General features: G+C 36.9%; 2 protein-coding genes and 2 pseudogenes across 2 annotated transcripts; all 4 read left to right on the top strand.

Annotated features, from left to right (window-relative positions):
• The first annotated feature begins 1,531 nt into the window (after window positions 1-1,531).
• On the top strand, window positions 1,532-2,160 carry LOC149010537 (protein DMP2 pseudogene; annotated as a pseudogene).
• Window positions 2,161-3,206: 1,046 nt separating this feature from the next.
• On the top strand, window positions 3,207-4,231 carry LOC149010538 (protein DMP2 pseudogene; annotated as a pseudogene).
• Window positions 4,232-7,985: 3,754 nt separating this feature from the next.
• On the top strand, window positions 7,986-8,675 carry LOC149010539 (protein DMP2-like). The gene has a single exon (XM_089162442.1). It carries the CDS (start codon window positions 7,986-7,988, stop codon window positions 8,673-8,675), a length of 690 nt encoding a protein of 229 aa, XP_089018568.1.
• Window positions 8,676-14,291: 5,616 nt separating this feature from the next.
• Window positions 14,292-16,296, top strand: LOC149010540 (uncharacterized). The gene has a single exon (XM_089163283.1). The coding sequence runs from the start codon at window positions 14,480-14,482 to the stop codon at window positions 15,524-15,526; it is 1,047 nt and encodes a 348-aa protein (XP_089019409.1). The 5' UTR covers window positions 14,292-14,479; the 3' UTR covers window positions 15,527-16,296.
• The last annotated feature ends 34 nt before the right edge of the window (window positions 16,297-16,330 follow it).

Raw genomic sequence — 16,330 nt, forward strand, 5'->3', positions numbered from 1 at the left:
ATTGAATTAAATGAGTTGAAAGGTACTGTAAATATTAGAATACTTAAAAAATCAAAGATATTGCTTAAATAATCATCCCCGAACATTAGCATATGGAATACTCTCCATCTAACTATGCATACTTGAGATATGTATCTTCACCAAAAAAAAAAAAAAAAAAAAAAAAAGAGATATGTATCACCTTGCGATCTGATCCATATAAAAGTATACAAAAGGTCAGGCGATCATATTAATGCTTTGATTAAAAAACATTTGCTTGATTGAAAATGATTTCAAATTTGCACCAATGAAAAAATAAATAAATAAACAAAACCAAAGTATTTGTAGATCAAATTATTCCAAAAGCATATGAGATATTCTCCATGTTATGCATATCTAGAGAAATGTATCACCGTATGATGTAGACCATATAAAAGTGTTAAAAAAAAATAAAAATAAATAAATAATAAATAAATAAAACTGATACAATTTCATCATACCTAAGATTGATTTGCATGGTCATTGTATGGTATATAATAACGCATGTAAGATTGCAATGTGTTTATTTTTCAAAAAATATAAAATAAATAGATATATAATTACATTTCTAAATAACAACAATTTGGACATGATACCTATTAACTAAGTTCACATAAAAATAAAATAATCGTTTATTCAATTAATTTTGAGTTTGATGGACAAAAATAATTATTTTTGGTTGAAAGTCCTCATAAAAATTTATTTGACTAACTTTTTATATAAACAAAATCAATCTGAAGGACCCATATACTAAGTTGATCTGATCAACGTCATTTCTACTAGGAATTCATAATCTACTTCATCAACCATAAAAAAAAGTGCATGGTCACTAATTTTTGATTTTTGATGGAATGCATGGCATTAAAATTTGTTTCTTTTAATCCCCACACTCAAAAATTGGTTCACTAACTTAGCATATGAATCCTTTAAGAAGGCCATGGACATAAACAAATAATGTTACTACAGCTTAATATCTAATATATAATTTTCTTCTCTTTCATTTGAAAAACCATAATTTCTCCTTCAATATGCATTTTATTTTCTACTTAACAGTATTATCTGCTGTGCTGACTTCTGTTTACTGGTAGTTGGGAGATTCCTCTTCCACGCAATACTTATTTTTTCAAACTAACTTACCAAATCACATATCTATATGTTAGACTATTGATGCACCCAGAAAGGGATTGAGGATATAAAACTTGATTACCGTGGATAGGAAGAATTCTGATCCTCTTCGTTTAAGTATCTAGTACATTCAATTGGTCTGATCAACATCAATATGTATGGACAAAGAAGATGAGAACTGTTAGATGCAAATAAAGATCGCTAAAGCTGACTAATTCAAGGAAAATACGTGAAGTTTAAGGTTTTAAGTTAACAAATTCATAGAATCAGCTTCCTTATTCCATTTTACGTGTAAGATAGAAATGCTCTTTCTCTCTTACTGCCAATGCTGCCACTATAAATGGACCTAAATATGATTTGAAGCCTTATACGGCTAGTTTCTGTGACATCAAAGAGGAGCAGATTTTAGAGCAGAGAAAAAATGGCGAAAGACAAGAACCAATCTTCAACTTCTGAGCCGAGCAAAGAAGGCCTGAAAGACAAGGCCTTTAAAGGGATGGGAAACCTCCTCAAGCTTCTACCAACTGGAACTGTCTTCTTGTTCCGATTCCTGAGCCCACTCTTAACTGACAACGGCCGTTGTCCTCACAAAATCAATAAATACCTAACTGGTATTCTGCTTATCGTCTGTGTTTTCGCCTGCTGGTTCTCAACTTTTACAGAGAGTTACACGGGCAGTGACGGGTGGGTTCACTATGGAATTGCAACCTGGAGTGCGATCTGGCCTTCACCAGCTTCAGACAAAGTGAATCTGAAGGCATACAAGCTTAGATTTACAGACTTTGTGCATGCATTCTGGACAGTGATTGTGTTTGCAGTTGTTTCTCTGTTGGACACAAACATCATGAAGTGCTATTATCCATCTCTTGAGTCTGCTCAGAAGGTGTTGGTGATGCTTTTGCCTCCTGTGGTTGGTTTCTTTGCCAGTGCAGTGTTCTTCATCTTCAAGAGCAAACGTCATGGGATTGGGTATCCAGCAAGTTAGCCGACCGGTCCCCAACGAGTTCAGATCCTCTATTGTGTGAGGAAATTTTCCAATCTATATGGTTGGATTCTTGACACTATCCAATCTCAAAACAAGAATTTTTATTTTGATAACCATGATGCTCTTACTTAGTTTCTACACAAAAAATTAAAAAAAAATCTTAATTTGAGATTGTCCACGTGACAAGAATTTGATCAAATGGGTTGGAAAATTTATTGGAAACTCATCTCCAACTCAAAAAGATCGGGTATGTTCCCAATAAATAAAACAAATCTAAAAAGTCTGTATTTGGTTTCCTTTTGTTGAATATGTTGCATCCGATGTTAGCATTTTCTTTTCTTTAAACAATTCTTTGTGTTATTCCCAGATAAAAATAGAAGAACGATTAATTTCCTTGAATTGTTATTTCCGCCTCATTCCGATATTCTTTTAAATAGAAGGAATATTCTATGTGCGTCATGCGTGGTTTTATATATATATCTTACAAAATAGAGTAAGCCTAATATTGTTATTTTATAGACTAACGATATGAGTGATAGAACAAAACCTAAGAAAGGGAAAATCAAATAATTCTTGTTGAAGTATATTGAATTATATTCAACTTATGTTTATAATATAGATGATCAAATTAGTTATGATTCAACAATAAATGAGTTTAATGGAGAGTCTAATTATATTTTGTATACAATATGGATATTCCAAACTAGATACTCAAAGTACAATGCTTTAAGCAACCTCTTGCTTTAAACCCTAATTCTAATACTTCTCAATACATCACATAAATAAGGTGACCGAGACATAACTATAAAAATGAATATCCTCAAAGCTTGGACAGCCCATCTGCCAGTCCCATTAGATGGGTGAGATATAATCTGCCCAGGTACCAGGCAGCCACGCGTCTCATCAAGGGGCAGACAGGATATGAATTCTAAATATAACAAGCGTGGAGATGGCAACAAGTTGAGAACTTCCTGAAACATGCAACATTATCTGCATCCCCACAGGATAAACCCTCTAAGAATGGAAGTGATAAGACGGCTCGGAAAACCTAAAATCGGTCATGTGTGCCTTTCTTCATCTAACGTTCTGCAGACTTGTGTTTACTGGTTGTTATGAATTATGTACTCTTCCACGCAAAGATGCAGGTGGTAGATGCAACCCAATGAAACTTTTCCAAAGGTCAGTTCAACACCATTTTACGTAACCATTAGAAACTCCCTCTCTCTCTCTCTCTCTTTGCTACTATAAATGTTCCTAGATAGAGCTGAGAATCTACCAAAGTTGTGGAAGCAACAACCATCCACTACACTTGCAGCACTATAGCTAGCTAGGGTTTGGAAGATCAGAGAGGAGCAGCTTTTGCAGCAGACAAATAATGGCGACAGACAAGAGTCCTTCTTCAACTTCTGGGACGACCAAAGAAGGCATGACAAACAAAGCCTTTAAAGGGATGGGAAATCTCCTCAAGCTTCTCCCCACTGGAACTGTCTTCTTGTTTCGATTTCTGAACCCAGTATTCACCAACAATGGCCGTTGTAATCACACCATCAACAGGTGTTTAACAGGGATTCTCCTTGTTGTCTGTGGCTTCTGCTGTTGCTTTTCAACTTTTACAGACAGTTACGTGGGCAGCGATGGGTTGGTTCATTATGCGATTGTAACCATTAATGGGCTCTGGCCAGCACCAGCTTCAAGCAAAGTGAATTTGAAGACGTACAAGCTTAGGTTTGGGGACTTCGTGCATGCCTTCTTGTCGCTGGTTGTATTTGCTGTGGTTTCTCTATTGGACACAAACACCATGAACTGCTACTACCCATCGTTGCTGTCTACTCAAAAGGTTTTGGTGATGGTTTTGCCTCCTGTGGTTGGTGCCTTCGCCAGTACTGTGTTCTTGTTCTTCCACAACACACGTCACGGAATTGGATATCCTGCAAGTTAACTAGTCACCCTCTTCAAAAATAATTCTCCTAGTAGCTACTGTAAGTATAAAATAAAATGAAAAAACCAACCAAACCGTCCCCATTGAATAAAACAAACCTAGTCTTTGTGAATTTCTCTTATTGGTTTTTCTTTCTTCCACTAGGGAAGTTTGAGTTTGGCTGCATAGTGGAATTTCTTGTTTTTCTGATATACATATCTCTTTCTTCACTGGCTTAAGTTGAACACAATCTAAGATTAGTGGCTCAATGAAGCCAAATATTCATAAGCAAAGTGAAACCCATTATAGGAATGAAGAGCTTGCGAGGAATAAGTAACATTCAGATTATTCAATGATAACAAGAAATTTGATCAGGGCTTTAGCTTAGAGTTCGATGATGCCATGAACTCTGGTGACCTGGATGTGACCTGTATTTGATCAGGCTTTTAGCATAAGAGATTACTTACCATTAATTTATTATTGTAGCTGGAGTTAGGGGTTAACTCTCTCACTTGAGTCCAACTTGGTTGCTGCGCATGAACCATGCTGGGTTCAGTAGACATCAAAACTGGAATTAGGATTAATTTCAATCTTCACTTTTTGTTTTGCCTAAGTGGTTCAAAGCAACTTTTGCGAAATCTCGACCGCGAGTTCAATCTCCACCATGTAAAGTATGTTAATGCACAGTACGTACCCATGCAATTCTAGTCTAACATGACTTAACCTAGCGCCATCATATTGTTTAGTGTAACAATGTCAAGGTCAAACTAAGATTTCAAGGTCACAGCGAGAGTCTGGCTTAAGGTCTAGAAAACCAACCCCAATCCGACCTATTGCAACATCCTTTTATTCAAGTGTGCTCATTAGATTTTCATCCCTCAAATCTACACTTAAAATTAAGGAATTTTCAAATTTGGGTTTTGAGTACTGACTAATAAAATAAATGAAAAAAAAAAAAAAGGAAGAATGTAAAATTAAATTTATTTCAACAACAAAAACAAATTTTCCCACAACAAATTTAAATAAAGACTGCGTTGTTTTGAATAGAATATCTGTACACACGAATGGGATTCAAAAGATGTATGTCAATGTAAAAAAAGTATTTAATTAAATTAGACATATGAGCTTTACCCAAAATAAAATTTTTAAAGGTATGATTAAAGTAAACCATGTCCTCCATGTCCAATAGTCAAATGAATACATCAGCCGTTCACATAGTAGAAAGTGTTCAGAAGATAAGTGTTCACAAATGAATCTCTTTTATCCGACCATAGTGGAATAAATCCCGTCCCAGGGTGACTTCAGTTGTTTGAAAACCAACCCCTTAGAGCATTGAAGGCTTGCTCAGTCTGTAATGACTAACATTTCTCAGTGACGAGGTCGTAAATTTGACACTCTAGTGGTATACCCCATTTACTAATATAAAGCTATCAATTAAAAAAAAAAGAAAAAAAAAAAGTTTGATTTGTTTTGTGGTCAAAGTAATATGTATATCCCAGTTGAATTCGTGAAAAATAATGATAATATTATTATGACAATAATATAATTAATAGTAGTACGGCAATAATATAATGCAATAGGAGCTTCCACGTCTACTTGAGTGTGAGATCAAACTTCGAAACTAAAATGGCAGCCTTTATGTCAGACATGGAATCGGTGAAACGAATACAAATCAAGAAGATATGGATTGAGTCGGTGTGACTGCGTAGCTATTGTAGTTCTGTCGTTTCAGGAAAAAGTTTTTCCATGGTGGATTCAGAAGCATTCGCCTGGAGAGGTCTTAGTGCATACTTTCTATTGAAGATATGGGTTTTGCTTCAGGAAAAAGCATTTGGATCCAGCAACGTTGACCTGGAGAGGTCTTAGTACATAGTTTCTATCATATGTTTGGAAAAACTCTCATTGCTATAGGAAGACAAATCCAATTGGCAGCTAGGCAAAAAAGTTTGATCATGGAAGTAACCTAGCCAGCATTGGGGATGGATGATCTTGCTTTGAGATTCTCTTATCGTCCAATATATCACTTCTGAAGTCTGATTATAGTAGAATATTCTCTTTATAAATCCTTTGATCAACTGTATCTTGTTCTTTTAGAGAATCAGTGAAGTTGGGTGTATTGGGAGTAATTGCTGTTACACGTTATGTGATTGTGGTTCCCTTTCACGGTGTATATATAACATGTCCTTTTTTTTTCTTTCTTTTTTTCTTTTTTTTTAATACAAATTAATGACCTTTTAGTGAAAAAAATAATTTACATTTTCATATTATTTCTTAAAATAAATATGAAAAACGAATAAAAGTCAGTTAGTACAACTCCAGACCAGCCAGACTAGAACCCAAATCTCCACAAATTCCGAACAGTTTCTAAGAAGTTTGGCTTCAGTTAAGACCAGCACATACATACAAAAAACCAAGCGAACCAGACCAACTCATTGACTTGCATTTTGGGATACAGTTGGTCTAACAATAATCATTTACAGTAGTGAAATGTGTAATCGCGTTTGGTTGCATGCTAGGAGAAAGTACCTTCCTTTCTTTGTTTTTATTCTAATTTCCTCCAGTTTTAGACTCCTGTAAGCAATTTAGGCCATTGTCTCTCAGAACAAGTAAATAGCTGGAGCCTGGAAACGCTTCTTCTTTTTTCCAGATGAGAAGCGTACAATGGCAATAACACTTCTTGAAATTTCTCATTTGGTGCCTGTCTCTGTGACATCACGGCAGTTTTATATATATCTTTTGTAACTGGGCCGAACTAGAAACTGATGTCAATATGCAATATATGAAGTCACCACAATTCAGGACAGAATCTCTACTGCAAATGGATGGGTTTAGGCAATTAGGCCAGTGTGTTTTTGTGTTAATGTTGCTTGTATGCCTATTTGTTTTTGGGCAACGTCGCTTCTATATATGCCTTAAGGAGTGATGTGAGGCATTAAAACATTCCCAAGAAAGAAAAAAGAAAAAATGCAGTTCAATGCGTGATGGCATGGAGATGTTGCTTCTTTGGTTATAGATCAGCTACCCCTCATCACTGGTTGCTTCTGTCTTGCTGTTTTATGACAATGGAAGTTTTGGCTTCTGATACGATGGATACCAAATGTTATGACTTTCTTTTGTTGGTGGGTAAGGGGAGGGGAAGTAGTTTCATGTATAGATGATGAATGGCAAGTATTGATACCTTGTTTTGTCAAATATATGTGCTAATGAAATTTGGTGGCCTCAAGAAATAGTCTTCCACAAATTATTCTTTTTCATTGATAATATAAAAAAAAATAAAAGGAAGACCAAGTAAATTTATAAATTTCTAGATATTTCTTGGTTTGGACTCTAGTATTTGTCACATCATAAGTTATATACATGAGGCGAAATTTTGGATGATACATAAATAGTAAAGCCTCCTTCCTATGTCAAGTTTTAACTAACACAAATGCTTATGTGAGACTATGCAAGACCAGTTAGGCCACACATCACTCATTTGCATCACATAAGTATGTACTTATATGAGATTATGTATTCTACTAGTACCTAGTATGAAATTAAAATGGAAGATTTGAGTAATTCGTGGTCAAGTGTGACCAAATACACTTCAAATGGATTAAGGTGTTAACATATATTTTCGTGTGGTGCATAAATTAGGCAGGCATAACTGCCTCTCTGAGTTAATACGGTCACGCTAGTGGCTAGTCACCCATGCATACAAAATGTACCACCCTCAAGCAAGTCTCTCCTTCCTCACCCACATGCAAGAATCCATCAAATTATTTGCTACGTATAAGCTTCGACTATATAAGCTTTCATACCCAACACCATTCCCTTCTCCACTCCAACCTTCCATCTCAATTCTCACAGGAAACCTCTCTCTCTCTCTCTCTCTCTCTCTCTCTCTCTCTCTCTCTCTCTCTCTCTTCAGTATTATCAATCAATTTCTCTGATAAAATGATGGCAGAATTATCAAGTGTATCTGTTTCAATTCCACCCCTACAAACAACAACCTCAAGAACACTACCATTGGTGGGTCAAAATCAAAACCCAGGTTCCCCAAGGAAGCAATTAGAACAACCAGCAATGAAGATGATGGTTGGCACATCACTCGGGCATGCAGCAAACCTAATAAAACCATTACCAGGTGTAACAGTGCTTGCCTTCCAAGCCCTTTCTTCATCCTTCTCCAACCGTGGTGCTTGTCATGATTCCAATAGGATTCTCACCGCCATTCTCGTCGGTCTCTGCACACTCTCCTGTTCCTTCTTTGCCTTCAGTGATAGCTATGTAGGGAAAGATGGTAAGGTGCATTATGGCATTGCAACACTCAAGGGTCTTTACGTCTTCAGCAGAATCAACAAGACTGACAGTGACGAGGAAGAAGAGGAGGTAGAAGAAGAAGAAGAAGAAAGAGATATGGGCAAGTATAAGATCTGTGTATTGGATTTTGTTCACGCCATCTTCTCAAGTTTGGTGTTCTTAGCTCTGGCGTTGAGTGATTCCAACGTCGTTGAATGCTTCTTTGCAAACAGTGGGGTTAATGTTCATGAATTAGTGTTGAATATTCCACTTGGGATGTCTTTCTTGTCTGGAATCGTCTTCATGGTCTTCCCTACATCCCGCAGAGGGATTGGCATCTCCAGATAAATTGGAATCTCCAGAAACCACCAGTTAAAAATCAAATCGGATTGAACAAATAGAATCATGCAGTTCGGTTTTCTTGATTTTAGGTTTTGGTTCAGTTTGGACCAAACCTACTAGGGTGTAAACAAATGACAAACTTCATCTAAACCACAACTGTATATCTGTGTGGGATCATGTGGGTTTCTTTCTTGCACATTGTGATCTTCATGTTGTAATATTCTTCACAAAATGTTTTTAATTAGTATGTTCATTGCTCTTAAATCAAATATCAATCAAAACATCAACCCATATATGAACTAAATGGATCCAAATAAATAAATTTTATAATGAGTAATAAACAAAAAAATCAGTAAAAAGACAAGTAAATGTGGTTCACCCAATATTTTTTTTGCTAAACAGATCATTATATTAAGCGAATAAGAAAAAGAAAAAAAATACATCAATTAGTACTTTTGAGGAACCAACCTCTCTTATCCACAACAACTGTTGTCCCCAATACACCCTTCCTCACTGATTCCTACTCAGATTAGTAAACTACAAACTCATAAAACGAAATCTAGGACGTCTAGAGGCATCCACATCAAGTTCATTAAGGATTGAAGCTGACCAATGAATGTTAATATCAGAAGTTCATGTCCTAACTGCCGAATTTGCCAAAAAATTTGCCGTTGTTGAAAATAATTTACTAGATAGTGAAAGAAAGTATAATGAAAATCCCTCAAGAACATGCACCAAGATTGGCAGTAGCATTAGTAACTCAAAGAATCACCAAAACTATTATTTATTTTATTGTTTGCACAAGACATATGAAAACATGTAAATACATATCCAAAGCCCTCGACCACAAATACGAACCTGGGTCCAAAAAATCTCATTTGGATTCAACATAGAAAATGTTCAAATCACTGAATCTCCTAAATTGGTACAAGAATGCAAACACATAATAAGATAAAATTAACCAAAATTGATTAGATTTGCTTTTGTTTAGGGATATGAAATTTATTTGGCTTCAATTTGTTCAGATAATATAAAATCCTCGGCCCCCATGATTTTTTTTTTCAAAGAAAACCAATTAATGATGCCCATGGCTTCTCAACACAACAAGTTTGGAAGTTTCTACATATGCTGGTCCAGGAAGTGCATTATGGTGTATATTTCCACCATATATTAATAAATATATTCGAGCTTTATATATTCCATACATAAATGATCATTTTTAAGATCCTTGGCTAGCAGGAAGCATTAGACAGTGATATGAGATGATTTCACCCGATTGGGAGTGGACCCGGCCATTGGTACCCTGTCGGGACATTGGCCCATAGAACGGATGGAAGGCTCCATCTATGCCGAACCTGTATGACAACACCGCCCAAAACAGAAGGTCAACTCCGAAGATGATTAGGCGGGACAACCGATGGAGGAGCCTGTCCAGGGCTGATTGGAGGCCACCGTCAGGGAAGCCTGTCAGCAATCGAAAAGGTAACCCGCATACTATTTAAACAAAGACTCACCCCTCTAGTAAGACACGAACTCATTATTAGCAAACTCCTGTGTAGCTCTTGCACGGGACCTTAACCTGATCACTATCTAACTTAGCCATCGGAGGCGGTTACCCGACATCCTAGCAGGCCCGCGTCTGACCTTTCTTGCAGGATTCATCGTCTTTGAGCACCGGAAGGCACTCAAATGTTAGTGCGACTTTGTTAGAACCAATATCAAAACTGAGACACATCATACACAATATTACATGTTTTTCTCTTTTCATCAAACATTATGGTAATGATTATGCACAAAATCTTTTGCCTAGATAAAAACATGTTTATTCAAAATCAAATAAAGTTAAATCAAGAATAGATAGATAGATGCTAAACTCTTTTCCATGAAATTAACATGCATCTCCATAAAACTAGGTTTCTATGAAGATGACAGATAACATACTTGATAGTACCCTTACCAATAATTTGTTGCGGATAATGAGATCAACTCTCCTAATTGGGAGCGGTTAGGTGGTTAATTTAGGAGTTTGTGGTTTGATGTAATTTGTTTTCCCAATTTTGGAAAAATGAAAAGTAGGCTGCTGATGACCCAATAGATACTATTAGGTAATTGAAATAATAAGAGTGCTGCTATGAACCAACTTTCTCCTTTAAATATTTCTTGTCTTCCTATTAATAACAATCATCCATCGATTGCTTTAAATTATTTTCTCAAAAGCTTTTAAAGAACTATTTACATTGACCTCATTTGATAGAAAACTTAGACATGTAATTAAAGAATTTCAACTCTCAGTTGACCTAGTATATTACTTGCATTTTTTTTTCGTCTAAGGTTCATCTGGGCCAGCTTGTGCACACCTCAAGTCATCTGCAAAGGTCGAACCCATGACCTCTCTACTAAGAAATTGAGGAGGTTCTTTCCTAGACACTTGTGAAGATATACAGGTCACCACATATGCTTCTTGAGTACATCACTTGCATATCTTTTTATCTTTGAGGACTCTTTAGGTGGACCATTACAAAGTAAAACTTCAGTTTTACCATCAAAGAGCTGGCTCAATTGGCAATGATCTGCTACATCAAGACTTAGTGAAGATGTCAAGGTTCAACTCTTTTTAATTATGTCTGTAATAGTCTCATAATCTCATCACCATGATCAAGACCTTTATGATCTATGATCAATGTCATGAAGAGCCTCATAACCAAGGTTATGAAAAGCCTCTTTTACTCATGGGTGCCTCATTACCACCCTTACCTCACGGGTCCCATACACTAACAAAACAATTAAAATAAAATAAATGCAAAAACTAATTTTGAAACTTATTATAGATTTTAATAAAAAAAACCTAACACACATCAATTGAAATAATGAGATCGTAAACTTGATCACTTCTTGTGATAGACCAGTTTATTGCATGATCCATAAGCCTGCGGTATTCATATTTATTCAATAACAATTTTACATCATTTTAAGTTCTTGGTTTTCCAAAGAAATCATATAAATACAAAACTCTTATCAATCAGTGATCTATTTTAAGCGGTTTAGATGAATCCCATGTAGATGAATTTGAAGAACAAGTCAACTGAATGACTACAAACTTTAAATATCTAAAGTGATGTAAGAGGGATTTGAATATAAGTAGTGGAATAAAGAAAAATTAGGTTAATCAAATTCATTTTTCCATTGATCCAACTACAATAAGAAAATCATACATGCGTCTCATAAAATGACAAGAAATTAAAGAAAAAGGAATAAAAATTCTAACAAGTCACAATTGCGTCTACTCTGCAAACCCAAAATATTTTAGAATTCACCAACGGCTTGAACATAAAATGAGAAGGTTTCAACTTTCACCACACAAATACCAGCACAGAACCCCTTCGTCGAAAAAGCTGAAGCCCATATCATCATCAGACTCCTCTTTCTCTTCAACCTTCTCATCCTTCCTTGGTTTTTCTGCAGAACCAACACCAGCACCACCGCTGGTAGCTATAGCAATTGCACCACCTCCGCTGGCAAGAACTGAAGACAACTTCTCTCCCTTCCAGATGCAATAAGCTTGAGAGGAAATTAAGCACTCTTTCAGAGTGAATTCCCCACTTGATCACACGTTGAAGCAGTGAATGGAGCGGCCGAAATCAAGAACACAGGGTCTCTCGATCTCGTCTCTCCCATAGTGGAATAAGAAATGTTTAACGTGAAATTTTTATAAAATAAAGTAAATTTACATTTTTATCTTCATTCATAACCATTAGTCATATGCTTTTAAGAATTAAGTACCACAGAAAAACAGATGAAATTGATTTTCATTAAGAAAAAAAAATCAAAAGCGAATTAAAACCTGTTTTTAACTTTTGATTTTTTGAACTCATTTTAAAAAGAAATAAGCTCTATAAATTGGAAAATTTATTAGGTACACTTCCTTCGTCCCTATAAATTGTACCGCATACTACCATTTATATTTAGTTGGTAAAAAATTAAAACTACAAATCATGTGAAACACAGCCTTAATTACTAATTAAGTTATAATAGTTGGAGTTAAGGGTGTCAATTGCGTATCGAAACCGTTAAACCGTATCGAATCACGCCGTCTAAAAACATACCCTATCGCACCGTTTAACGTACCAAAACCGATTTTTTTTTTTTTTTTTGAAATGAGGTTCATCCGGGCCAGCTTGTGCGCACCACGACTACATCCTCAAGGTACTTTTTATATAATTAATACAGACAGGGCTTCGCCCCTGGCCCCGAGGAGATTCGAACTCTAACCTCTTACACGTGGAAGCGTGAAAGTGTTGGACTTTGCCAACTGAGCCACCACTCGGGGTTACCAAAACTGAATTTCTTCGGTAAAGTTTCAATTTTAGGCATTCATACCGTCAATATAATCGAAATCGTACCAAATCATTTTTGGAAATACTGTACTGTAATCGTACCAAATTACCGTACCGATTGAAACGGTCAAGCAGGACAAAGTAATTATCCTCATTTTTCATCGAGAAAAACTGAAAAGCGTTCGTCACGCATATGTGGAAGTGTGGAACACTGTCTTCCGCTTGGCAAGAGGAGAGCCTCTCCTTCAACTCTGCGTATACTGGTATGCATAACTTTGGCTCTTTCACGCGAGTCTTGTCTTATCCACCTTCTTTGTCTAGTAGAATTAGAACGAAAATATCTTGTTTCGAAGTGATCTCTGGCTTTACAGTGTATATATGGATTTTTATTTATTTTTTAGTTCTGCACTTCTGCTACCATTTTGTTCTTATCTGGAGGTAACATTCAGTAATGAAGAATCTCATTGGTTTTTCTTTTCTTTCACTCTTATCAGTATGTAATTAAATACAGAAGCTCTTAATCTACTGAGCATGAAAGTTTCAAAATTAAATCACTAGCATTCTTGATTAAGAAGAAGAGGATTTTTTAACGAAGAGATAAAAAAGACGAATAAGGAAAAGATAAGGAAGAGAATTAACGGCACACCTAAAAACCAGAACCGAATTAACAATCCTTGTCGTTACTCTAGCGTTACCCCCAAGAAAAAAAAAATCTCTATTTTTGGAGGGGAATGAGATTCCAGAGCTCCACACAGATAAGATGGTTGTTTTAATGCCACACAGAAATCCCAGAATCAATGTGGACAGAAACCCAAACTGCCAGATTACATAATAAACATCATGAGGTGTCCCTTCTCTCCTCGGTGATCTGGAAATGGCAATTCCGAATATTACGAACTGTGGGTGGCTTTTATCGCCCTTTTATGGTGGAGAAGATGTTTAGATGGCTCATGGCCCCAAGGAAAGGGATCTCCATGACTCCACCGGCATATTCTATCAATCCAGATCATACACAAAGCTGGGAAATTTTTTGGGATCCGTGAGCAAAAGCTGGATATTTGCTATTAATAGAAGCAACCAAAGATGGAGAAATTGACAGAGGGAAGCTACCTGGTGGGTGGTAAAGATGGTTTTTTGTTGTAAACTTGTAATGCTGGCAATCATCTCTCTCCTTCTACACACCAGATCACCCAGAACCATGTATAGCAAATTCTCAACCCCAACCAAGTTGTCTTTTTTCTAATTTAATTTCTCTGCTCTGCCATACTATCACTTTTTGTTTCCGCGTAACTCAACTCTTATATTTGGCTTATATATCGAGGATAGTAGTTCTTCCAACCCAACTCTTCTGTTTTTGTCTTTACAATCAATCACCTTTTCTTATCTCTTCTATATAACAATCTTCCAGGCTCAAGGACTCTCAGAGAATATCTATCTCCTCTTGCATCTTTTCAGGAAGTGATTAAAGTTTACTTCATGATGAGTTTGTGCAAGAAGAATGTCCATTCATTCTTATCTCACTCCACACGCACCAGTGCTTACCCCTGCCACCACCATGGATGCCATTTTCCGTCCACCACTGGTTGCTTTGGCTTGCTTGCCGGAGAAACCCAAAACCCTCCAAATATATTCGTTCTAGAGTCTTCTGCAATTAAACCCACTCTCACCACCTCCGCCTGCAACAAGGATTCGACCAATTTCAAGCTCTACGACAGTGCATACAATGGGTCGTGCACAGAGAGCCTGGGCTTCGAAAGCTCTGATTACCCAATTGAGGAATCTTTGGAGGAGGAGGAGCTGTTGAGGTCCAGATCAATGGCTGCAAGATCCAGGTGGAAGTCGAATATTGTGAAGGCCAGAACGCAGGAAACCAAATTTCCCCCTCCTCTGCCTTCTCTGAACCAGAATGGCAAACCGCGTTTCTATCTTAAGCCTCTGAGGCGGAACGGGAGGCTGGAACTCACTGAGGTTAGGGTCGAACGTCCCGAGATCTTCAAGGCTTTCCGCCAAGATGGTAGACTGAGATTGCAACTTGTCAGATCAGAACCACAGATTCCCTCTCCAGCATATGAAGATTGTGACCAGGTGGAGGAACAAGAGTCACTGCCACTTCCTCGTCAACAAGAAGAGGAAGAAGAAATTATTGAAAACCAAGAAGTAGAAGAAGAAGAAGAAGAAGAAATTACAGAAAAACAAGAAGAAGAGGCGGAAGAAATTATAGGAAAACAAAAAGAAGAAGAAGAAGATGAGGAAGAAGAAATTACAGAAAAACAAGAAGAAGAGGTGGAAGAAATTTTAGGAAAACAAAAAGAAGAAGAAATTACAGAAAAACAAGAAGAAGAGCTGGAAGAAATTATAGAAAAACAAAAAGAAGAAGAAGAAGATGAAGAAATCAGTGAGGAGGAGAAGGAAGAAGAAGATAGGAGATTGAAGCAATGGAACTTAGAAGGAGTGAGGTGGAGGTGTCAGGAGGTGAATAACCACAGGCCACACCACCTGCTATACGGTGCCACCATTGTGTGAAACAGTGTCCATCCCCATGTGGTTGGAAGTCTGAAATTGTTTTGTGAAAGCTTTTGCATGTACATTTCTCTGTTGGAAGCAATTCCATTTTCCCATGTTTGGAGCAGGGCGAGATTATCTCGGTTGCTCTTGTGGAAATGGCGGATTTCTGTGTGGAAGAGACACTTCTGAAGGAAAAGGAAAGTGGGCAAAATGGGGAGGGTGGTTTACAGTTGAAGCATACATAATTGGCTTACTCAGAACTCGAATAATGGGAATAGAAATAAACTTTTCTTTGTTTATTCTGAGCTGAAATCAAGGTTGATTCATGATGACTTCATGATTGAGAGCTCCTAAAACCTCTTTTGGGTGGGGAGTGGAGAACTCAGTCATGGGAATAGAAGAAAATTTCCAAACTGGGAACGAGTAGGGTTAACCACCCCACCCCACCCCACCCCATCTCATACCGTCCATGGGTTGTGTGCTTGGTGCTTCGGTGGGACCATAACTCATGGATGCAGGTGATAGCCGTGGTGGGGAAGAGGATTAGAGTTTAGGGGTTTGTGCTGTAGCCTGCAGTTACATACCGAATGCAAGTTTTGTCTTTTGGGTAGGTTTTTTTGTACTCTTAGGGGCAACCGTGGTATTCTATGTTCTTTTTGATAAGTAAAGTTTGGGCAAATGACAATTATTTTTGAATGGCATTCTAGTCTTTTTCACAATATGATGATAGCAGTTACATCTTCTCTATCATTGAAAACATCACAATAAGGACCTTATCTTCAATTTTCTCACTTAGGTGGTATATTTGCTGTAAAATATTCT

Source organism: Hakea prostrata, chromosome 7 (genome assembly GCF_041222555.1).
Source record: "Hakea prostrata isolate BN-2017 chromosome 7, UWA_Hpros_2, whole genome shotgun sequence".
NCBI classification, from domain to species: domain Eukaryota; kingdom Viridiplantae; phylum Streptophyta; class Magnoliopsida; order Proteales; family Proteaceae; genus Hakea; species Hakea prostrata.

Coding starts and splice junctions, on each gene's coding strand:
- LOC149010539 (XM_089162442.1), top strand. CDS start 7,986: ATGGCAGAATTATCAAGTGTATCTGTTTCAATTCCACCCCTACAAACA.
- LOC149010540 (XM_089163283.1), top strand. CDS start 14,480: ATGATGAGTTTGTGCAAGAAGAATGTCCATTCATTCTTATCTCACTCC.